Source organism: Sus scrofa, chromosome 14 (genome assembly GCF_000003025.6).
Source record: "Sus scrofa isolate TJ Tabasco breed Duroc chromosome 14, Sscrofa11.1, whole genome shotgun sequence".
Taxonomy (NCBI): domain Eukaryota; kingdom Metazoa; phylum Chordata; class Mammalia; order Artiodactyla; family Suidae; genus Sus; species Sus scrofa.
In genome coordinates this window covers 40,617,383-40,641,841 of record NC_010456.5, presented here as the reverse complement: position 1 = coordinate 40,641,841, position 24,459 = coordinate 40,617,383, and the positions used below count along the sequence as shown (strand labels likewise).

General features: G+C 48.0%; 1 protein-coding gene across 1 annotated transcript; it reads right to left on the bottom strand.

The window, feature by feature from the left end:
* On the bottom strand, positions 3,345–17,646 carry UNC119B (unc-119 lipid binding chaperone B). Its single transcript, XM_003132916.6, has 5 exons — positions 17,362–17,646; positions 13,999–14,112; positions 9,370–9,484; positions 9,069–9,241; positions 3,345–6,796 (listed from the first exon to the last, which is right to left on the bottom strand). Exons 1-5 carry the CDS (start codon positions 17,603–17,605, stop codon positions 6,684–6,686), a joined length of 759 nt encoding a protein of 252 aa, XP_003132964.1. The 5' UTR covers positions 17,606–17,646; the 3' UTR covers positions 3,345–6,683.

Genomic DNA, 24,459 nt, shown 5'->3' with positions numbered 1-24,459 from the left:
CGCTCCTTCCCTTCATCACTCACTGAGACCTCCCCTGACTTCGGGATGCCAGTGTTTCCTCCCACACACTCTCCATCCCATTATTGTATTTATTCCTGGTAGGTAGCACCCGAAATCTTATCAAATCCCCGCCTATTCTTGTGCCAAGAGGTTGCAAGGGAGTTGGGTTGCTGGGAGGAAGATTTCTTTCCCTCAAAGGGCATGAAGGTAGGGTGGCACTGCTGCTTCCCTGTCCTGGTATGGTCTCACTCCTACCTGTGGGGCAGAGGCCCCTCGGGAACAGGGGTCACTGTGCTCTTGTGCCCTGCCTTTGGTCCTTAGCATCCACCATGGACATCTTCACCCTGCCCAAGAAACTGGCAATTTCACTTGTCCAGCAAAGGTTTCCATTGTCACAGGTATAAGTCAGACTTCCAAGGCTCCCGGGCATGACCCATGTGCACCCAGGCATCCATACATCCCTCCAGCTGCCTTTTCTTCCCCCACAACTCAGCCAGGTGTCTGTCCCCAGCACTGACCCACATGTCAAAAGTTCTGTCTTCCTTCAGTACTTTGCTCTGCTTCCTGTAGATCAATCAAAAATGAGACAGTCTTTCAAATGTTACCTTGTATTTAAAAGAAATGCATTCAAAGGAAAGCCCATAATCTATATAGTTCTTTAAAGCCAACGAATGACTATCACAGGAAAATTGTCTGAGGCTTCTTCACTTTTTATTGCCCTACCCAGGCACCAGCCCTGAGTGAAAGAAAAGAGGAAGTGATCTTGGAGAAACGGCATGAGTGATGGCTTGGAGCGAGATCTTAGTTTTCTGCTCGGGAATTGAACCTGGGCAGCCTGGATGAAAACCAGGAATCCTAGACACAAGCTAGAGGCTAAAAGTAGAACTTCCCTGATTCTTGCCCCCTGTTGAAAGCAAGAGTGTTTCAGGGAGGCAAAGACTGTGAAATGGATATAAAGTTTATTGTTAGAGACACAGTACAGCATGTGGGAGAGCAGAAAATAGTAGTGTTTTTTTTGTTGTTGTTGTTTTGGGGTTTTTTTTTTTTTTGTCTTTTTGCCATTTCTAGGGTTGCTCCCGCGGCATATGGAGGTTCCCAGGCTAGGGGTCGAATCGGAGCTGTGGCCACTGGCCTACGCCAGAGCCACAGCAACGCTGGATCTGAGCCGCGTCTGCAACCTACACCACAGCTCACGGCAACGCCGGATCCTCAACCCACTGAGCAAGGGCAGGGATCGAACCCGCAACCTCATGGTTCCTAGTCGGATTCGCTAACCACTGCGCCACGACGGGAACTCCCAGAATAGTAGTTTATTTAAGTCTAAAACAAAAACGTAATACACACCCTAAAGAGGAATGGGAGTACGGGCATCCCCGAGTGGGGAGCTCGCCAGAGAAGTGATCTAAATCACTTACACAGGACAGTTCTTCCAGGTCTTTGTTTACCTTTAGACCATTATCTTGTTTTATTTTTCACACCTGATTGAGCACAAGGCCCTCTCTGATAAGTGTGAGCATCTTTTGGCAAAGATGGATTTCAGAGCAAAGGATGCCAGGATGGTATCAGGACTTATTATGGCCTGGCGCCCGCTCCCTTTTGAGCCCTAGGGTTCTTACTGTGCATGTGTAATTGTGGAGCTCTCCTTGACCCCAGGGGTGACTGATGTAGTCATATCTTATCTTTCTGCCGCAGCAGAGCTCAGCCCCCGCCATCAACTTTCTCCTTGACGTGTCAAAGAGAAACAGGCCCAATTTACTCAGCCTAAAAAGTCCCAGCTGTTCTCAGCCCAGGGGCCCCTCTACCTCCTACCTGAGAAGAAGCAGTAGAGAGGGGGAAATAAATGAGTGGTGTTGGTGGGCAGAGGCCAACGGAGCTTTAGGTGCCGCAGGGCACCAGACTTATTTTTAACTTGTACTGTTTGTGACCTCAAACATGAATGTAAATTTTATATAAAAAGCAGGCAAGGAGTTTCCATAGTGGCTCAGTGGAAACAAATCTGACTAGCATCCATGAGGACGCAGGTTCGATCCCTGGCCTCCATCAGTGGGTTAAGGATCCAGGGTTGCTGTGGCTGTGGTGTAGGCTAGCAACCGATTCAACCAACTCCTGCCTGGGAACCTCCATATTTAGCAGGTGTGGCCCTAAAAAAATAAATAAAGCAGGCAAGTTTTCCAATAGAGACGGAAACCAGAGGATGGCTGCAAGGGGCTGGGGCAGAGAGAGGGAGCTGGCTGCAAATACCAGGAAATCGAGGGAATTTTCTGGGGTGATGGAAGTGCCCTGTATCACAATTGTGATTGGGTATCCATTTGTCAAAACTCATCAAACCATACTCCCAAATGAGGTGAATTTACCTTTTTTTATTTTTTTGTCTTTTGTCTTTTTAGGGCCTTACCGGCAGCACATGGAGGTCCCCAGGCTAGGGGTCCAATCAGAGCTACAGCTGCTGGCCTACACCACAGCCACGGGAACTCCCTGAATTTACTTTTTTTTTTTTTTTTTTTTTTTTGTCTTTTTGGTATTTCTTGGGCCGCTCCCGCGGCATATGGAGTTCCCAGGCTAGGGGTCCAGTTGGAGCTGTAGCCACTGGCCTACGCCAGAGCCACAGCAACGCAGGATCCGAGCCACATCTGCGATCTACACCACAGCTCACAGCAACGCCGGATCGTTATCCCACTGAGCAAGGGCAGGGATCGAACCTACAACCTCATGGTTCCTAGTCAGATTCATTAACCACTGTGCCACAAGGGGAACTCCAGCCTGAATTTACTCTTAAATGAGGAATAGTTAAAACACACCTGGGAGTTCCCCTTGTGGCTCAGTGGTTAACGAATCCGACGAAGAACCATGAGGTTGTGGGTTCAATCCCTGGCCTCGCTCAGTGCCTTAAGGATCCATCATTGCCGTAAGCTGTGGTGTAGGTCACAGACACAGCTTGAGTCCTGCACTGCTGTGGCTGAGGGGTAGGCTGGCAACCTTAGCTCTGATTAGACCCCTAGCCTGGGAATCTCCATATGCCACAGGTGCGGCCCTAGAAAAAGAAAAAAAAAAAAAAAAAAAAGGCAAATAAAACACACCTTAATGAACCTAACTTTAAAGCATGTATATAAAACTTTAATTCTCAAAGCAGTCCAGCAAAATGTAAAACAAAAGATATTAAACCTAAAGCACAATACTGTACCTTAGTCACCCTAGAAACCAGCTATACTCATTAAACCAATACTTACAGAAAGCCCACTTAAAGAAACGCGGAGCCCACCCCCACTCCATACCTGCTTCCCACTTCTCCCCTGCCCCACCCTGAGACACAAGAGGCCCAGTCAGGAGACAAAAGAGGGTACACATACTGTGAAAATCTTTCTTTTATTACTGTCTCTTGTGGCAAAATAACATTTTATACAAATAAGTCACCTAGTTTACTTTGGACACAAAGACAATACAAACTGGAATGAGGATTTTAGGTGAAGGAGAAAGGGGAGGAAGGAAAGATCAGGTCATTCACGTTTCTTAAATTCTGTGAAAAATAGATTTACAGGGAAAAAAAATAGACTTTCACAAGTTCAATGACTTTACATGATCCTTTGTACAACAAGGGGTAGATCCACCTCTACCAGATCCTTCCTTTGCCTAAGATGCTCTGCAACAGACCGTGAGTAACATGATGATGAAATAATCAAGTTCCTACATCAGGCACAGCAAGCAGCACCTTCTGAATCAAGGGTCCTCACACACAGGCAGCAAATCTGTGCTGTGACTCTGAGGACTGTCCTGTTCCCCCAACCTCACTGATGTCAGAGTGACAACAGCCACAAGAAGGTGACTTTACAGAAGAAAAAAAAAAAAAAAAAGGAGTACACTGGGGGCCTACCAAGACACGCTAAGAGTCACCCAATGTGTGCATCAGACACAGCCTATTGAGTCCATTCCAGAAACGAGTTCCACTTCAACTAAAAAAAACAAGTCGAAGACCCCCAGCTTCTGCCAGATCACACATTTCCAGTCTCCGGATAGCCCCCACATCCCAGATCACCACCCCATTTGAGAATTGGATGCCCAAAGACTGTGAGTGTCTTCAGGAGTCCTGTGTGCCCCTGAAAACCACTTTCCTGCAAACCTGACATATGAGAATGGACGACCTACTTTATCCAAGAACTACTCTCAGTTATTTCCTCTGTATACTTTTAAAAACACAGAATGAGATAAACCAGGATCACCTTTGCAGAAGCTAAAAGGGCATCTTAGCTCAAAGGCTCCACAGGAAAAGAGAGGCGCTCTGCCAGGAGATTCCAGGGCCGGGGGACAGGAGCAAGAGAGGAGAGAAACGGGTGCAGGCGGCAGGCTCCCAGCACCAGCTGGGCCGCCAGTCTGCTGGAATGTGTCCCCTCCAGGAGCTGCCTCTCAGGTGCCAGCTTTGAACAGAGGGGCATGGTCTCCCCAGGCAGGTAGGTTTTTTCCCCCTATTGTATTACCCACAAGGTAACTGCTATGAACGCTCCAGATGCCTTCACAACATGGCCTTCTGATTCAACTTCTGATGAGTTCAGCTACTTTCAGAGAAAGTATGACTTCCAATTCTCCCCCAAGTTCAGGTACAAAAGCTTGAAATTTCAGACCCTGGTTGACACCCAAGTGGCAATGCTTCCCCAAATTTCCTGAGATGCTAGATACAAGAATCCAGAGAACCAAGTGCAGAACCCCAGGCCTTCAGGAGCAGAAGACGGCAAATCCCTAGACCGCTGGGCACAGGCTGAGCACTCGGCCTCAAGATGGTCCCCAGTGAGGCTCAGGCAAGCTCTGGGGAAGAGGATACAGCACTACTCAAGCCAGAAGGCCTGCTTCCTCTGCCCTCTGGCCCGCCTCCCAGATAAGGGACAGCCCACTAGCCTACAAGACTTGGTCTGCCCTGGGACATGTTCCAAAGACATGCTCTTGGAAGAGTTCTGGGCAGCTCCAGAAACCACGTCCTAGATAAAAATTCAATATCAAATAGTAGCAACTCTCTCCACTGGGCTTCTGTCACAGAGAAGCTCAATAAACACAAATCTGCTGGAGGAGCCCCAGTGAGAGAGAAGGTAAAGAGGCAGTGCTGATATCTGTCCGGCAGCATATGGGATGGAGCCATGCCTAAGGCACCAGGATGTGCAGCCGACTCCAGTTCCAGGATTCCCCCGGTCTGGGGATGAGTAACCTACCTTGCTGGAAGCCCGGGCTCTCCCGCCCTCAGGGGTCAGGTCCAGTGCCAGTGTACAGGGCTAAACAGGGTTTTCTCAGTGTTTCTCACTGAGAAACAACATTTGACACTGCCCAGACTCTGGCCTGGCACAGAGCACTGGACAAAGGTTCAAGGCCACCCATGCCTGAAAGTCCAAGCAGGGAGAAATACTGGTCAGGGAATGCAGTCGGGCGGGGGGGGGGTTCTGTGGCAAAGCACTGGCCCTTCTCCCCCTGGCCCCACCCGGCCTTTCTCTCAAGCACCTAGGGAGATGGCTCTGCGGTCACAGACACGACATACCTGAGCCCTTCCTACCATGACCTATTAGTGCTAAATCTTGGCAACAATTTTATCAAATGGTCAGGAATTTGGGCTGTGCACCCATATCCACCAACACAGTCAGGCAACTGTAGGGAGCTAAGCTGAGGGGTCTATCCAGTAAGGGGCTGAGGGATGTGCAAGGAAGTGTGTTTGAGGACACAGCTCCCTGACAGGCCGTCTCAGCTGCTCTCCCTCTTTCACAATACCCTAAATCCCTCCAGCTGGCAGTGTGAGAGAAGAGAACATGCACGACTTAGGTCTGACCTGCCAGGATGGTTCCTGGAACAACTTCAGTACAAAAGCAGATAGGGCCAGGTTAGCCCCAGGAGCCTGATGAATACAATCAGAAGTCCAGCCGCACATCACATACGCAAGGAACAGCCCTGACATTCTATAAAACCTCCCCCAAAGAAGCCTGGAAATAAAATACCAAAATACAATGAGACCTGCCCTGGCCTCCAGAGATACTACAGTTCTAAGAGCAAAACTGCTACATTCTATTTCAGGAGAGACGCCAGGAGAAGCAGAGCAAGCTCATCTTTCCTCCAGAAGGAGAACAGGAAGGCACTGGCAGGCTGAAACCTCAGCAGAGCCCAGGGAGCACCAGCTGAGGATCCTGGAAGTCAGAGAAGCGGCCTCTGTGGCCAGGGCTCCATCACTTTGGCAGCCTTGCCCGTCTAATGCCTCGACTCCCACACCACTCCTTCCCTCTACCCCCTCGGGCTTCTCTCCAGCCAGTTTAGGACTAAGCACAGGCTGAGGTCAGAGGGTGCTGATGGCAACCTCGCAGGTAAGGCGGGTGGGTCTCAGCTCCTCACAGTGTCCCCAAGACCCAGGCTCGCCAGCACAATCAGGAGGAGCCATGAGGGCATGAAAATAAACTTCCTTTTTTAATCTGGATTCCAGGAGTCTTATCCTAAGTTTTACCATAGTACCTCTGCAACCTAAGGGGCAGGGGAAAAGGGAAGAAAAGAACTGGGGAAGGAAACACAGCACTGCTTGGCATCTCTTTTGGAGCACAAGAAACTGCCATCCCAGCCTTGGCACCCTGGGGCCAGGTCTAGGTGTGTGTCGACAGCAGCTTCAACCACCTCTGGGTGCCAGGGATTCGGGCCACAGCAAAGCACCTCCCCGTCTGCTCCTGCTGAAGCTACTGGCCTCCGTTATAGGCATAGTCAGCCTTGTTGTGCATTATCAGCTTGTTGTCGACAAAGTAGAAGCTGTCAGAACGGGTCTCATAGGGATTTTCAATCATCAGACGAACTGCAAGTCGGGAAAAGGGAAAAAGCAAAGACTTATGTGTGAGTCTGCCCTGTGGACTGGATGGGAAAAAAACTCAACACCCCTTCTAAAATTCTTAATCCGGCCTTCCTGAAAATGTGAGTATACATCAGAATGAGGTCAGGGAGCCAGGGCCTTGAGAGCTGGGGAGAACTGGGGACCACAGAGGCCCCAAACTGACCATGCTATCCACTTCAACAGAAGGATGCCACCCGCTCTGTGACCTGACCTAAGTGGCCGTCAGCAGCCTGGTGCTCACCCACTTGCCAACATGCACCACAGCAGCCTGTTTACTCAGTAGTCTGCTCCCCACCTCCAGACATTCTGGTCTAAACTCAGAGAGCTGTGCCTTGCTGCACCTGCTTCCCATGGACACAGGGCCAGAGGGCTTCTCCAGGGATGATCAGGTATTAACTTACAAAGGAGCCAGCAAAAGGTAAGCTTGTCTTGGGATCCAGATTGAAACTTCTGTTCAGGCAGTTGCCCCGACCTCTTTAACCATGACTGGAGAGTCAAGAGAACTGAGAGTCACTACCTCTGGTCAGTTCTCAGTTAATGATTACATGCTGCTGGGGAGTTCACGCCATGGCTCGGTGGTTAACGAATCCAACTACGAACCATGAGGTTGCAAGTTCGATCCCTGGTCTCGCCCTCAGTGAGTTAAGGATCCAGCATTGCCATGAGCTGTGGCGTAGGTTGCAGACTTGGCTCGGATCTGGCGTTGCTGTGGCTCTGGCGTAGGCCGGTGGCTACAGCTCCAATTAGACCCCTAGCCTGGGAACCTCCGAATGCCGCTGGTACGGCCCTAGAAAAGACAAAATTAAAAAAAAAAAAAAAAAAAAAAAAAAAAAGATTACATGCTGTGTCCTCCGGAGGAAATGCTATTGCTGACCACACTTCTCAAAAGGTGAACTGATAGTTTTCAGTCCTTTGAACCTACCCAGACCAAAGTTATTTAGCTTCTATCTGGAGTACTGACCCCCACACTCTTTTAGCTTATTTGGTTTCAAGAAGAAAAGTTATATGGGTTTAGATAAAAATTTAAAATCAGAGTTCCTGTTGTGGCTCGTCAGGTTATAAACCTGACTGGTATCCATGAGGATTTGGGTTCGATCCTTGGCCTTGCTCAGTGGGTATAAGGATCCAATGTTGCCATGACCTGTAGCGTAGGCTGCAGACACAGCTTGGTCCCACGTGGCTGTGCTGTGGGCCAGCAGCTGTAGCTCTGATTCAATGCTTAGCCTGGGAACTTCCATATGCACACAAGAACACTTGTCAGAAAATTTTAAGGACTTGGGATTCTGAGAAAATTGGAGTATGTAGACACTTCCCCATAATCCAACTAAACTCCGCCACTATTCTCAGGAGTCCACTCACATGCTCATTGCTCTGGAGCAAATTTCCCTAATCACACATGGGAGGTGCCAATGTGAGAGCCAGACCAAAACCATGAGAACCGAGAAAGTTGTCTTCTATCATTAAATCCATATGGAAAAAAAAAAAAAAAGGTGTTCCTCTGTGGCTCAGCAGGTTCAGGATCTGGTGTTGTTGCTGCTGAGGCTCAGATTCCATCCCTGGCCCACCAGGAATTTCCACATGGCATGGGTGCAGCCAAAAAACAAGTCCAACTCCTCCTCTACACAACCTTTCCCCTCTGGTGCCTTCCCCAGTTCTCCTCAGAGCTAGAGAATCCCTCTTCCTAAAACACTGCTTCCATCAAGTCACTCCTTCTGCTCCAAAACCTCTAACAGCTTTCTATTTCCTGCTGGATCTATTCTAACAGTTTATCTAATTAACCTTCTACTTGCAGGAAATCTGAAAGAGGTGGTCCTCAGACCTAGAATTCTGCTTGGCCCACAGTTGCACATGTAGTTCTGATTAAGGAAAAAGCAAAGGACTAGCAGAGTGTAGAGCAGGAGCGGTGACTAGAACACAGGGAATCTGTGACTGACAGCGGGCAGCAAGGCACCCAGGGATTATCAGGGGCCTCCTCTTATCCCCCACAGCCACTCCCTCCCCACAGTAGGCATCTAAAAAGGCTGGCCTGTGTTATTAAAGCCTTCCGTGCTCCCATGCAGGCAGTCAGGGTTTCAAACATGAGACAGGAGCAACAGGAAACCTGAGGCCAAATGACTAGAGACGCCTCAGGTCACTATTTCCCTCCTCTGCAAAATGAGGCCATTGGACCAGACGGATTTCAAGGTCTGTTCTTCTAGCCCAAAGAATCTAGAATGCTGTAAAAGGGGATACATACTGACATCCTCAGAAAGCTGGGGGAACTCATAGATGTGTTCACACGTGTTCCTACTGCTGGGGATGCAGAAGCCAAAATCAAAATCAAAGTTTTTCAGCAGGCGTTCCCGGAAATAGTGCCGTTCAATCATCCGGAAGTTTGACACAGGTTTGTCTCCCACCGTGAACTCCACCCTGGGAAATAAATCTCTGTGAGCCCAACTTTGCCTCCTCCCTCCTCTAAAGCCAAACCCAAACCCACCTGAGGAAGATTCTTCCCTGTGAAGAAGATAGCTCTCCCCTCAGGAAATGCTAGTACTCACGTGGCCCCGACGGTCCGAAGGCGGAGAAATGCCGGTGTGAACTGATAGCGGACAAAGCGGCCTGCACTGACATCCACATCTCCACCTGCCTCCTCCTCCTCCTCCTCCTCCTGGTCTGAAAGAGCACAGGAAGCTGGGTGCACCATCTCCGCAGACAGCACAACCAAGCAGCAGTATCAACACTGACAGATACCGACAGCAGGGTGGCCCAGACTCACTGTGCACCTGCCATGATGCCAAGCCCTGGGCTAAATGCCTCACAGAAACCTCACAGTAACACTGTAGGTGTTGTCTCCATCTCATCTCCATTTCTCACTCCCAGAAGCTCAAGCTTGGAGAAGTGAGCTAACACATCCAAAGTCCCCGAAATATAGGCAGACCTTGGGGATATTGCCCTTTTGGTTCCAGACGACCACCATAAAGCAAGTCACAAGAATTTTTTGGTTTCCCAGAGCATATAAAAATTCTTTTTACACTACTGAATGTGCAATAGCATTATGTCTAAAAAACACTAGGCATTCCCTGGTGGCACAGTGGGTTAAGGACCCAGTGTTGTCGCCGCTATGGCTCAAGATCAGTCTTCAACCAGGGAACTTCTGCATGCCATGGATATGGCAGAAAAAATGTTTTTTAATTGTTTCCTTTTTTTTTTTTTGGCCATACCCATTGTCTGTGGAAGTTCCCAGGCCAGGGATCAAACCCATGTCAGCAGCAACCCGAGCCACTGCAGTGACAACACTGGATTCCCCATCCTACTGATCTGCAAAAGAACTCCAAAAATTTTCTTAATAAATTTTAAAAGAGGGAGTTCCCAGTGTGGCTCAGTGGGTTAAGGACCCATCATAGCATCTGTGAAGATGCAAGGATCCCTGGCCTTGATCAGTGGGCTAAGGATCCAGTGTTGCCGCAAGCTATGGCATGGGTTGCAGATGTGGCTTGGATCTGTTGTTGCTATGGCTGTGGTATAGGCCGGCACCTGCAGTTCTGATTTGACCCCTAGCCCAGGAACTTCCACATGCTGCATGTGCAGCTGTAAAAAAGAAAAAAAAAACTGAAAAACAATGTACATGACTTAATTCAAAAATAATGCTGCTGCATTCAATATCCTATAGTAAACCATAAAAAAACAAAAAAAGTGCAACTGGATCACTTTGCATACACCAGAAACTAATACAACATTATAAATCAACTATATTCCAATAAATTTTTTTTTTTCTTTTTTTGTCTTTTTAGAGCTGCACCTGTGGCACATGGAAATCCCCAGGCTAAGGGTCCAATTGGAGCTGTAGCCACCAGCCTACACCACAGCCACAGCAATGTGGGATCCGAGCTGCCTCTGCGACCTATACCACAGCGTATGGCAACACCAGATCCTCAACCCACTGTGCAAGGCAAAAAAAAATTTTAATGCTGTTGAAAAAAATGGAGCCAATAAACTTATTCAATGAAAAGTTGCCACAAACCTTCGGTTTGTAAAAAAAAAAAGAAAAAGAAAAAAATAAGTATCTGTGAAGCATGGTAAAGCAAAGCACAATAAAATGAGGTGTGCCTTTACTAGATGGAGTGAGAAGGGATGTAAATCCAAGTCTATCAGACTCAAGGGATGTGAATCCAAGTCTATGAGACTCTATCAGACTTTTTTTTTTCTTTTTAGGGACTCACCTATGGCATATGGAGGTTCCCAGGCAGGCTAGGGGTCAAATCTGAGCTACAGCTTCCAGCCTATGTCACAGCCACAGTAACTCAGGATCCAAGCCAAGCCTGTGACCTATACCAGAGCTCGAGGCAGTACTGGATCCCTGACACACTGAGTGAGGCCAGGGATTTAATCCCCATCCTCATGGATACTAGTTGGATTCGTTTCCACTGTATCACAACAGGAACTCTGAGTCCTATTCTTAAGCACTGAGCTATTTGCCTTTTATGTCATTGGCAGGGACCAAGGGGGTCAGGGGAGGGCCTTGGGTTGAATCTTAATGGTGAAGCCTGAAACACAAGTAGGGTACTAGGCCCCTGATGTGGTCTGTGTTATACAGACTAGATCTGCTGCTGACCAAGCTAAGGTGCTTACCTCTAACCAAAAGAATCAGACTACCAAAATTGAAGATAATCAAAAGGCACCTTCAAAGAATGCAAAAATTTCGGACAAGTAGCCAAGACAGACTCCTAGAAATAATTTTTCTCTGTTTTTTTGTTTTGTTTTGTTTTTTGCTTTTTAGGCCCGCACCCTCGGCATATGGAAGTTCCCAAGCTAGGAGCTGAATCAGAGCTACAGCTGCCGGCCTATGCCACAGCCATAGCAACACTGGATCTGAGCCACATCTGTGACCTACACCACAGCTCATGGCAATGCCGGATCCTTAACCCACTGCGAAAGACCAGGGATCGAACCCGCATCCTCATGGATCCTAGTTGGGTTTGTTGACACTAAGCCATGAAGGGAATTCCTTTTTTTTTTTTTGTCTTTTCTAGAGCCACTTCCCACGGCATATAGAGGTTCCCAGGCTAGGGGTCTAATTGGAGCTGTAGCCACTGGCCTACGCCACAGGAACGCAGGATCTAAGCCACGTCTGCGACCTACACCACAGCTCATGGCAATGCCGGATCCTTAACCCACTGAGCAAGGCCAGGGATCGAACCCACAACCTCATGGTTCCTAGTCGGACTCCTTAACCACTGTGCCACGACGGGAACTCTAGGGAACTCCTAATTTTGCTCTTTAAATGGAAGACACTGGAGTTCCTGTAGTGGCACAGCAGAAATGAAACCAACTAGGAACTATGAGGTTGCGGGTTCGATCCCTGGCCTCGCTCAGTGGATTAAGGATCTGGCATTGCCGTGAGCTGTGGTATAGGTCACAGATGCAGCTGGGATCTGACATTGCTGTGGTTGTAGTGTAGGCCGATTAGACCGTAGCCTGGGAACCTCCATATGCCACAGGTGCGGCCCTAATAAGACAAAAAGCAAAATGAATGAATGAATACATAAATAAATAAATGGAAGACACTGACCTATATCCTTGGGGTACTGCACTGCCTTGGACTAAGGTCTATTCCAGGCCGTACCAGGCCCAACACTCCAGCCACCTGGGAAAGGGGGAAGCAGCTGGGCCATGAACCAATGTGTGGGACTTGAGTAAGGGTCCACAGGGGTAACAATGGGCTCTGGTCTAGTCCATCCCATAACCAGAACCCAGGAATGAAAAATTGTAAATGCATCAGAAAACCATTCTGATGTGAACAAGGAGTTAGCGCCCTCTTTAGTGGCCACCCAGGGTCCAGAAAGGATATTTTGAACAGGTCTAGGCTGAACAAAGATGCAACACAAGAGGAGTCTTTTTTTAGCATCAAACATCTTTGCTTGTGACAAGCCCGAGAGCACCTGGCAGCCAGACTGAGTAGGGTTCAAAGCCAAAGATTCTAGACCCCTGGCTCCCACAATGGGATTCAAAAGGAATCAGACCAAATCTCCTCAAGAATTTGAACTCATCAGAACAAGTGCTGCAGGAGGGCAGTGATTCAGTGTGAGTGTATTTTTAGTAAATCGAGCTCCTTAAAGGTAAAGACTGGATGGAATTAAAAGTCATTAACAGGAGTTCCCGTCATGGCGCAGTGATTGGTGAATCCGACTAGGGGCCATGAGGTTGCGGGTTTGATCCCTGGCCTCACTCGGTGGGTTGAGGATCCGGTGTTGCTGTAGGCTGTGGTGTTGGTCTCGAATGCGGCTCGGATCCTACGTTGCTGTGGCTCTGGCGTAGGCCAGCGTCTGCAGCTCTGAATGGACCCCTGGCCTGGGAACCTCCATGTGCTGTGGGAGCGGCCCCAGAGAAGGCAAAAAAAATTTTTTTAAATAAAAAAAATAAAAGTCATTAACAGACCATGGATGATACTCTGCAGGATTATCTGGGCTTGTGTTCTAAGAACTAACTCCAGGGGGTGCTCCATCTCCAATGATGAGCTCCAACCTACATGTGGTCCCCTGGCCAGAAATGAATCACCCTGGAACTGCATCACAAGCACAGGAAGTGTCCATTCAAGCTAACATAAGGAGTCCTAAGTAGATGAGTTCACAGGTCTGGGCCTCTGTTCATCCAGAAAAATGGTGTTGATTAAATTCCAAACTAGGACCTACTGGGAAACCTGAGACATTATTTAAAGGAAAGAGCATGAGAAGACACTGCCTCATGATCTGGACTACAATCCTTATCACCCTTCCAGAGTGTCCCTGGGACTCAAGGCTCAGGTAGGCTCGCCTCATTGAGTTTAATTTCAAGGATTCCTTCCCTGAAAGGTGATATGGTAAAAGGAAAGAGCACAGGACCTTAGGAAAGTCACTTGGAAATTCTCGATCTCAATCTGTAAAATGAGGCCAAATGACTCCTCACAGAGGTGTGAGGATTACATGAGCTGATGTAAAGAGAAAGATGTGGAAGGCAGTAACCAGCAGAGTATACTCAACAAACAGCAGCCTCTCAACACAGCTTCAAGCCAGAATGCCCTCAGGCCAGATTTCAGGATGAGGCACTGGGAGTGGGATTCGGGGACACAGGATGCAAAGGCACACAGAAATCCAAGCCACAAAGACCTTCCACTCCAACAGTCAAGTGACCACTACCATCCTGAGGCCTACCTGAAACACAAGGTTTGGCAATCTCAAAAAGCACTGTCCCTGTCTCCAAATCTCGAATTTTGAAGCGGGTGAAATCAATACCGTAGACGTTGTCTTCAGGTTTGCATAAATAATCTGAAAATGAGAATGAGAGATCAATGCTGTTAAATAATCATCCAAAACGATCCTACCATTTCTTTCTCAAGTTTTTAAGCAAACTCAGGGTTTTTTCTTACACAATTTACTTTAAAATACACCCCGAAGCTGCTTCTTAAGTTATAAACAAAAGTTGTGTGGAGAGAATTAGGGAATTCAAGAGAGAAAAAAAAGTGCATGGACTTGGTGTAGATGAAAGATTATGGTAACATTTTAGAAAGAGGGATTGTAAAAGGGGATTCCTTTGGAAACACTTCAAAAATGGCCTTCAAACCTTTCATGGTCTATCAACTTGGATGTCACAACGAGGTAGAATTTTTTGGGAAATCCAGTTAAAACATTTATCCTGGTCTAACAGCTAATATAGTGCATGTTTGTTGACTGTGTCACAAAGCGGAGATAAGCAAACTTTTTCTATAAAGGGCCAGATCATGAATAATTTAGCTTTGAGCTCACAATCACTATCCCAACTACTCAACCGCGTGACTATAGCAGCCACAAACACACAAATCAATCAGCATGGTTGTATTCCATTAAACTATGGACACTGAAGAATTTTACATACCCATGTTTCCCAAGATACGTTTTTTCCAACCATTTAAAAAGGTAAAAACCATTCTTAGCTTGTAGGCTGCACAAAATCAGGTGGTAGGCCATACCTACACAGGTGGCAAGACAGATGTGATGGGCAGAGGTGGGTGCAAGAGGCCAAAGTGAGGTAGAGCCTACAACAACCTGATCAGCTAATCGATACAGTACTGATCATAGCAAATGTCATTGCTTTCTTTCTGCTATGACTCCTGAGGGTATCTTCTCCACAACTCACTCTGACACTTTATCTTATATTGCCTGCTTATGTTAGTTGTTTCATGTTTTACTTTTTTTTTGGGGGGGGGTCTTTTTAGGGCTGCACCTGTGGCATATGGAGGTTCCCAGGCTAGGGGTCGAATCGGAGCTATAGCCACTGGCCTACGTCACAGTCACAGCAACGCCAGATCTAAACTATGTCTGTGACCTACACCACAGCTCATGGCAACACTGGATCCTTAACCCACTGAGCAAGGCCAGGGACCAAACTGTGTCCTCATGGATGCTAGTGAGATTTATTTCCGCTGAGCCACCATGGGAACTCCTGTTTCATGTTTTACAAACTCTCTCTCCAATAAGATGACAAACTTGAGAGCCACTGATTATTCTGTAACTCCCCAAAGTGCTGAAGTTGGCTCTGCATCTTTAAAGGGTACTCAATAAATAACCTGCTGAATAGAACAGACTTTAAGAAGAGTAATAAAGGAGTTCCTTTTATGGCTCAGTAGTTTAACCAACCCGACTAGGATCCATGAGGATGCAGGTTCAATCCCTGACCTCACTCAGTGGGTTAAGGATCTGGCATTGCTGTGAGCTGTGGTGAAGGTTGCAGATACGGCTTGGAGTTGCTGTGGCTGTGACGTAGGCCAGCAGCTACAGCTCTAATTTGACCCCTAGCCTGGGAACCTCCATATGCCATGGGTGAGGCCCTAAAATAGCAAAAGAAAAAAAAAAAAGTAACAAAATCCAGAGGTCACCAAGCTGACTTGTGACTTTCTCCAATAAGCTTCTGAGGTGGGTTTGAGCAATAAGACCAATCTCAAGTTCCTTTTTAGGACCTGAGTGCCCCCCACCCCTGCCAGAATGCTGCTTAGGGTCAGACATTAAGGTGGCCTATTGCAACAGGACTGAAGGTGTCTCTGGAGTGCTGGTACTAAAGTTCGATCCCTGGCCTGGTACAACGGGTTAAGGATCCAGCGTAGCTGCAGCTGCAGCATAGGTCACAACTGTGTGGCCTGGGAACTCCATATGCCAAGGAGAGGTGGGGGGCGGGGGTGGGTGAATAGTGGCCTAGTTCACCTTTGATATCAGGGGAAAGCATGAGGTAAGAAAGGTGAGGTGATGAGCATTTCAGAGACTTCAGAGCCCCAAATGAAAACTGGGTCAGAACAGAAGCAGCTTCTTCACAATGTGTCAATGAAACAGAACAGCAAGACCTTCTAAAGATATATTCAGGGATGCAAAGGACAGTCCCAACCCATGTAGTGATGGAAAATGGAGGTAACGAACATATCTAAAATCAATTAAAACTAGTTTAGGAGATGGGAATTCCCTTTCATCCAGGCTGGACCAAGGCCCAGCTCCCCAAACTGCCATCCTCAAATCACTGGCGTGGCCTCTGGCTCCCTGAGGTACACCTGAGCGCCCCTGGCCTGTGGACTAAAGCAACTCAGCAAATGACAGGACGGCAGCCATAATCCATCAAGGAAGCACTAGTGCTTCAGGGCTATAAGTCTGGAGGAGAGGGTGGATGGGCTGGGCAAACAGGGTCTAACCAACCGACTGCAAACTCTTTTAGGGAGAAAGAGTAGCAAGAGAAAAGGCATCCAAGTCAGGGCTTGACCTGGAAGAGAACAGAAAAAGAGAGGAGAGCCAGGACAGAAGGTGGGTTATATATTTCTTCCCTTCTACCAATGAAAAGGTGTAGGATGGTTGCATTTTATTCAAGAAACACATTTCCGACATCCTGACATCTTAATTTACTAGAATAAGTGTCAAAAGCAGGATTCACATTTTGGATTTTGTAAGTAAACTGAAACTTTATTTTATGCGGCAGTTTTAAATTTGCATGAAATGCCACAGCAATATATTTGAGGAAGGAAGAACCCATCTGCACACAAAGGGGCAACGCTTGGGACGCAAAGAGGTAGGGGGCCAAAGGCAGGCTGGAAAGGAGGGAGGGGCTGTCAGGGGCCCGGAGTGGAGAGAAAGGTAGAGAAAGCAGGTAGGGGTCTGGACTGGCAGAGGGCTGCAGAAGCTGGCAGCAGTCAGGTTGAGGCGGACTAGCTGAACAGGAACTTCACTGATAGCTGGGGGACAGGGGCGCACCTACCAGGGTCAGGAAGCTAAGGGGGCTCCCTACCCAAACAGATCCAGCTGAGGGGCCGGCCACGGGGAAGCCTGGCATGGCGGGACTCGGGGGAGAACAAGCTCAAGGAAAACCCCTCCCAATCAGGTCTAGTTGAGGGTGGGCAGCGAAGACCCAGCCGGGCGGAGCAGTGGGCAGCGCGGCCTGGCCGGTCGGGGGCGCTTGGGTGGACCCCCGGCGGCTGGGCGAGCGGCCAGCGGCCGGCTCCGCCGAAGCCTACAAGGGGCCCGGGGCCTGACACGAGGGGAGGGCGCGGCCAGCCCTGCACTCACTCTCGGTGACCCGGCTGAGGCGCAGGACGTGGTCGGGCCGGATGGTGTCCAGAGCCAGCAGCTCCTGCTCCGTGACCACAGCCCCGATGCCGTCGTCGGCCGCGTGGTGGGGTGCCTGCCGCCGCGCCTTGAGCCGATTCAGGACGCCGCCGCCCGCCTTCTTTTTCTCTTCCTTGCCAGCCACTAGCCCCCCGGGCCCAGCCGCGGACCCCACGGCCGCAGCCTTCGAGTATGACCCACTCATCGCTCCGCCGCCAAGATGGCCGCCGCCTCCGCAGCGCCGTAACTATGGAGAGCGGGGGCGGGGCGGGGCCGGGGGCGGGGCCGGGGCGGGGTCTGCGGGCGGTGTCACCACCGCCTTCTCGCCCGCGTTGGTCAAGCCAGGTGGCTGGTACCTTAGTACTCCAGATCTCCTCGAATGTTTAAAAAAGTATTTCGTACAGTCAAATGACTTTCCGTCATATAAGATGTAAACATGGCATCTTGAGAAAGTGTTTGTTCATCTGTAGCCTAGAAGGTAAGTTGACAGTGCTTGCTATGCAAAGGCAGCTTTCCAACGAGATTGCCATTCCTAAACGCTGCTGTGCCAAGCTTTGGGCTAGACACTGGTCTGGGCTGCAGGGAATATAAGAATAGGAGAGAGGGCAAGGCTTGGGTCCGCCTTGTTCATCACTGTATTTGGGTAGTCTAGCTAATGCCTGACACATGGTAAGTGCTCAATAATGATTAAATGAATGTGTGAAGGAAGACCTGTACATCGCTTCACTATGGAGCTCCCACTTTGTTGGGAAAGGCTGCAAAGTACATAATTCATCAGATGCCCCTTCCTCTTGACCAGCCCAGTAAGTATGAATGAACCAGAGGCCAAACCAGACTGCTAATTGCTGCAGCAGAGGTGCTGCCAAAGTACACAGGAGGGGTCTGGGGCATGAAGGAAAGCTTCAGGGCTGACATCTGCACCTGAGCCTTGAAAATTAACCATGATTTCAACAACTGGAGGAGGTGAGTGGGAGGAGGGAGGACACTGCCCTCTTACACCCCAAGTGGCTCCTTCTCTAGAGATTCTGGATCCATACTCTTCTGTGTGGGAGGCCTGGGCCTCTCTGATGCAAAGTGTGTCTGCTAGGTCACCCTCAGCCAGTCTCAGGCCAAAGTGAAACCCCACCCTCTTCCCTGGGTCAGCCTCAAAGGCTTGATTTGTGCAGGCCTTGCTGGGTCCCTCTCACCCGATATGAGGGGTTTGGGAGGGGCTGACAGGCCTCGCCTTGTTCCTGGACAAAATCCAATCCTGACTCCATCTCAGTCGCCTAGCCTGGTGGTACAGTATGTGAGCAAGTTCCTATCTAATTGCTGACCTGACTTTGAGAGATTACCACCCGGGTGGGATTTCTCAAACAGTTCAGGGAAATTTGAAGATGTGTACAAAGAATTAAAGTCCTACCCTTTGCAGACAATTCTTTTTAAACTATTCAGCAATGAGTGGTTACTGAAGAATTTCCAGAACCCTTAATATTCTACTTGATTGTTAATGTCCAAGGTAGGGGTGAGGGGTTAGCATGAAGCCATTTCCTACAATCTCTTGCTCACTGAACCTTTGTTCTCAGACCACCAGGACTAGAGTTACCTGAACCCCACCTTTTCTCTTTTTAGGGATGATAAGAAACGTTTTGATCCCTTTACCTGGAATTCCACATAGCCTACATGTATGCACAAAGATGTTTGCTATAGGACCACATGTTTGCTATAGGACCATTATGGCCATTCGTAATGTTGAAAACTTACAATAAATTACAGTTGCATTCATTTATGTTATGCAGCTGTTACAAGGAATGAGCTTGATCTCTATGTATTAGTATGGAGAGATCTCAAAGATAGATTAAGTGGGGGGGAACAAGGCACATAATCCCATTTGTTCAAAATTTTACAGTATGTGAATATTTGTATTCATAACTGCAAAGGAAGGAGTTTGGATATACACTGAAGTGTTAAGATAGGTTCTCTTTGAGGAGAAGAGTATTGGAAACTACTAAAGGGATATATTAACTTTTGACACTATTTCTTATTTATTTACCTTTTCAGGGCCACACCTGTGGCATGTGGAAATTCCAGGGTTAGGGGTCGGATCAGAACTGCAGCTGCCAGCCCAGGTCACAGCCATAGCAATGGCAGATCCAAGGCACTTCTGCAACCTATAGCACATCTAACCACAATGCCAGATTCTTAACCTGCTGAGCAAGGCCAGGGATCAAACTCACATCCTCATGGATATTGTGTCAGGTTCTTAACGTGCTGAGCCACAAAAGGAACGCCTGACACTATTTAGAGCTACTTCTAAAACTTAATCACAATAGGCAAATGATCATGGGCTGCTTGTATACTTTTAAATAAATAAATAACTTGGGACCTGTATCTGAAAGGCAGACTCTAAGTTAAAGTAGCTGTATTATTTCTTTCTTTCTTTCTTTCTTTTTTTGTTTGTTTGTTTGTTTGTTTGTTTTTTAGGGCCGTACCTGCAGCATATAGAGGTTCCCAGGTTAGGGATTGAATAGGAGCTGTAGCCACCGGCCTACACCACAGCCACAGCAACACCAGATCTGAGCCATGTCTGCGACCTACACTACAGCTCACAGCAATGCCAGATCCTTAACCCACTGAACAAGGCCAGGGATCAAACCCACAACCTCATGGTTCCTAGTTGGATTCCTTTCTGCTGCACCATGACAGAAACTCCCGCTTTCTTATTTCTTAAAATTTAAAAGCAAACTCAAACTTGATCACTTTTTTCTGTTCAAGAAAATGTAAATAAATACTGCCATATAAGGGAGTTGGGGCCTGTACTCTATCTGGTCACTACCTATGAACTGTGGTTAAAAGGAAAGACTATGCCTTTAGGAAAATAGAAAACACACAAAAAAAGAAAGAAATACGTCTTTCTGTGTGTATATACCTTTTTAAAAAGGAGTAGGAGAGATTAGGGCTGTAACCTCCCATCTGCCTCTGCTTCTCTCTGAATAGGTATGTCAAAAGGCTCTTTTTAAAAAATGTTTTTTGAAAAGTACATATAAAAGGAAAATAGAGATTTACCACATTAAATAACAACCCTAATGTCTCCCTGGGCCAGACGTGGGAAGACTGGAGTAGAAAGGCTGGCTTCCCTTTCACCCCAGCTTGGTGCTTTTCAAGTCACTCTCCTTTGGCTGTTTTTTTCCCTCACTCACTAAAAGAGGTGTGACAGTGGCTGTTTTCAAGGGCAGTCCCAGAGTAGCCAGGCAGTCTGCCTCAAAACAGCACAGGCAGGTGTGGCCCAGAGCTGGTGCAGCCAAGGCAAGCAAGACATCAGAGGGCTTTTTTCTAGAGACGGGTAGTCCCATCCTCCTTCCTGCAGCCCCCCCTAAAGGCAGCATCCATCGAATCAGGGAGTCATGGCTGAGACCAAAGGCAGGCCCAGTGGTCTGAGGAAATGAGAACTAGTAATTTCCCTAGTACCTGTCACTTCTCTCCCTGGCTGTGGGCTGTTCGTTTGTTTGGCCATGCCCGTGGCATGAGGAAGTTCCTGGGCTAGGGATCGAACCCCAGCCCCTGTAGTGACAATGCCGAATCCTTAACCAGTAGGCCACCAGGGAATTCCCTGAGGGCTCTTTTTTAAAAGCATTAATTTATTATTTATATCCCATCTGTTTCCAAAAAGGATTCATGGCATATTCCAAAGTCATACAGCATAAGACTGGTGAGTGGAAATTCACGAAGCCTTGTTGAGGGCAGAGCTTTCAAAATTTTCAGTGCATGATACTACTAAATTCAGTAATTCCTTAATGGCATGCTAAAGGAATACTTGCACATGTGCACATCAGATATGTAAATACGTGTGTATGTACATATATATAAATACATATAAAATGAAAGATACACACCAAACTGTCACCTATATTAATTATCCTCCAGGGATTAAAGAGGTAGGACTAAGAAAGATGAGTTTTCACCTTCTGCACCCCATATGATTTTTTCTAGTGTACTTAATGCATTTTGTATCACCAAGTCTTAGAAGGTTACTTTCTTTTTCAGAGAAAGAATAATGATAATCTGCCATGTAACCCTCACTCATCTTCATCAGTTCTCTACAGTCAAAAGGTTCTTTCTTAAAAATAGTACATCGAGGAGTTCCCATTGTGGTGCAGTCGTTAACAAATCCGACGAGGAACCATGAGGTTGCGGGTTTGATCCCTGGCCTTGCTCAGTGAGTTAAGGATCCGGAGTTACCATGAGCTATGGTGTGGGTGGCAGACACGGCTCGGATCCCGCGTTGCTGTGGCTCTGGCGTAGGCCGGTGGCTACAGCTCCGATTAGACCCCTAGCCTGGGAGCCTCCATATGCTGTGGGAATGGCTCAAGAAAAGGCAAAAAGACGAGGAAAAAAAAAAAAAAAAAAAAAAGGTACATTGAGGAGTTCCCTTGTGGCACGGTAGGTTAAGGGTCCAGTATTGCTACTGCAGTGGCTTGGGTCACTGCTGTGGCCTGAGTTCAATCCCTGGCCCCAGGAACTTCTACACGCCACGAGCATGGCCAAAAAAAATTACCCCATGATGTTAAGAGCACTGTAATGTTAGACGGAGTTGAGTTCCAGTTCTCACCCTGCCACTCACCAGCTATGTGACTTTGGGCAGGTCATATATGCCCTCTGAGCCTTTGTTTTGTTTGTTTTGTCTTTTTGCCTTTTCTAGGGCCGCTCTCTTGGCATATGGAGGTTCCCAGGCTAGGGATCGAATCAGAGCTGTAGCCGCCGGCCTACACCACAGCCACAGCAATGTGGGATCCGAGCCGCGTCTGTGACCTACATCACAGCTCACTGCCATGCCAGATCCTTAACCCACTGAGCGAGGCCAGGGATCGAACCTGCAACCTCATGGTGCCTAGTTGGATTCATTAACCACTGAGCCACGACGGAAACTCTATGTTTCCTTATTTATACGTCAGGCTAGTTATTCATCTTTCCCAGGATTGTTGTGAAAAGGAGATCAAAATAGCAACAGAAAGCACTCTGTTGACACCAGTTAGAGGGTCTCGTGAATGGTTGCTATGGCAATATATTTAAGTCATCTCTTTCTTCAGGACCCCTCAAGTGAAGGCATCCTAGGCAGGGAGAAGCCATGGAGCTGGATGGGACAGTGCAGTGACCAAAGAGCACAGTTACGTCAGTCAGAGGAGAGAGGAACTGAACTGGGGACCAAGGCTTGAGGAAGCAACAGATGGAGTCAACTGGAAGCCTTACGAAGACCTGGGAAAGAGAGCCAGGACGAGACCCAAGTGTAGTAATTTTTTAGTAATGTAAATGGTTATCAATAAACAAAACTGAGTACGGCCATGAGGTGCCTACCATCTCAGGTTGCTAGAGAGCAGAAGCATGCCAGCTCCACCTCCATTCTGCCTTGACCCCTCACCATTACTATGGCAACAAGCTTTCCAGTAAATGTTGGAAAAACTCATCTCTCTTCCTCTATTGGGGGTGGACGGGCGTGGGGTACTAAGTATGGAGAAAGGTCCGACTCACCGGCTCCAGCCAACCGGGAGACTGATTTCCTTAGTGAGATTAAGATCTGGACCCAAGAGTGGTTTAACCCAACCCCCAGCACTTGGCCCAAGATCTTGTCAGACAATTTCCCTCCCTGCAGAGTCCCTCGAGCAGGGCTTCTTCAGGTCTCTTCCCTGTTTGGCAGCTCAGGCGAAGCTACTCGAAATAGTAACAGCCAAGTCTAAATTAGTAAAGAACTCCAGTTATGGGTGGGCTCAAGCTAAGAAAGAGGCTCTGTGGGCCTCCTGGCTTATTTGAGCCCTGAGAACAGACTCTGTCAACACTGGCTTCATTCTTGGAGCTGAGCACCCTTCAAGGGATATCGGAGGGAGGAGGCCAAGCTCCCCAAACCAGCAGCCTCCATTTCTGCCTGAAGAAACCCAGCACACAGCATTAGGGGAGAGTGAAGATTAAGAAACCCAGCACACAGCATTAGCAGAGAGTGAAGATTAAGAGTGAGAGTCCCGGTGTCAAATCTTAGCCCAGGCCTTTTGCTAGCTGTGTGGCCTTGGGCAAGTCACTGCACCTCTTCAAGGCCAAATGCCAACTGGTTTGTTGAAGATGAAACAGAGATAACATCTGTAAAAGTACTTGGCCTTGTGCCTGGCCCATTCCAAAGCCTCAATAAAAGATATCTATAATTATTACTCTTATAGCCTTAGAAGGAACATGGGCTTTGCAGAAGGACTGGGTTTGAATCCTGGCTTGATCATTTACTGATTAGCCTGGGGTAAATTACTAAAAATTTTTGAGCTTCATGCTCCTAAGTTATAAAATGTGATGGGAGTTCCCGTCGTGGCGCAGTGGTTAACGAATCCGACTAGGAACCATGAGGTCGAGGGTTCGGTCCCTGCCCTTGCTCAGTGGGTTAAGGATCCGGCGTTGCCGTGAGCTGTGGTGTAGGTCGCAGACGCGGCTCGGATCCCACGTTGCTGTGGCTCTGGTGTAGGCCGGTGGCTACAGCTCCGATTCGACCCCTAGCCTGGGAACCTCCATATGCCGCGGAAGCGGCCCAAGAGATAGCAACAACAACAACAAAAAAATAAAAATAAAAAAAAAATAAAATAAAATGTGATGGATAAATTATAGGAAAAAAGAATCCTTCCTGCTCTTTCTGCCCCTTTCACCATCAACACTGACAACACACCAGGAAAGGAGAAAGAGAAAACTGTCCCATGGCTTAGTCTGTCCACAGGCTGTCCTGGAAGTTGAGAGGGGAGGCAGCTACAGGCTCAGGGTACCTTGGAAATGACAGTCATGGCCTGGTGTTCCAGTGAAAGTGGAAACAAAACAAATATTTACTTTTTCCTTGAATGCGCCGCTGGTTGAAACGGCCAGGTAGCACTTTACGAAACTTTGTTCCCTTAACCAAACATCCGGGTGGAAAGGAAAGCAAAAGACAAACACTCCCAGACTCATTACAGGAGGACCCTTAGAGGACAAGACCACCCCTGGGTCTCCCTCTTCCCCCACCCCTCTCCCCCATCACCTCACCTCTTTGCATTCAAGTTCAAACTCAATCCCAACACAGAG

What these genes read in the sequence shown, in the direction of transcription:
- UNC119B (XM_003132916.6), bottom strand. Translation starts at nt 17,605, where the DNA reads ATGAGTGGGTCATACTCGAAGGCTGCGGCCGTGGGGTCCGCGGCTGGG. An exon ending in CTTCGGACCGTCGGGGCCAC is followed by an intron (nt 9,242 to 9,369) that starts GTGAGTACTAGC and finishes TTTATTTCCCAG; the next exon opens with GGTGGAGTTCACGGTGGGAG. An exon ending in CCAGCTTTCTGAGGATGTCA is followed by an intron (nt 6,797 to 9,068) that starts GTATGTATCCCC and finishes CCCGACTTGCAG; the next exon opens with TTCGTCTGATGATTGAAAAT.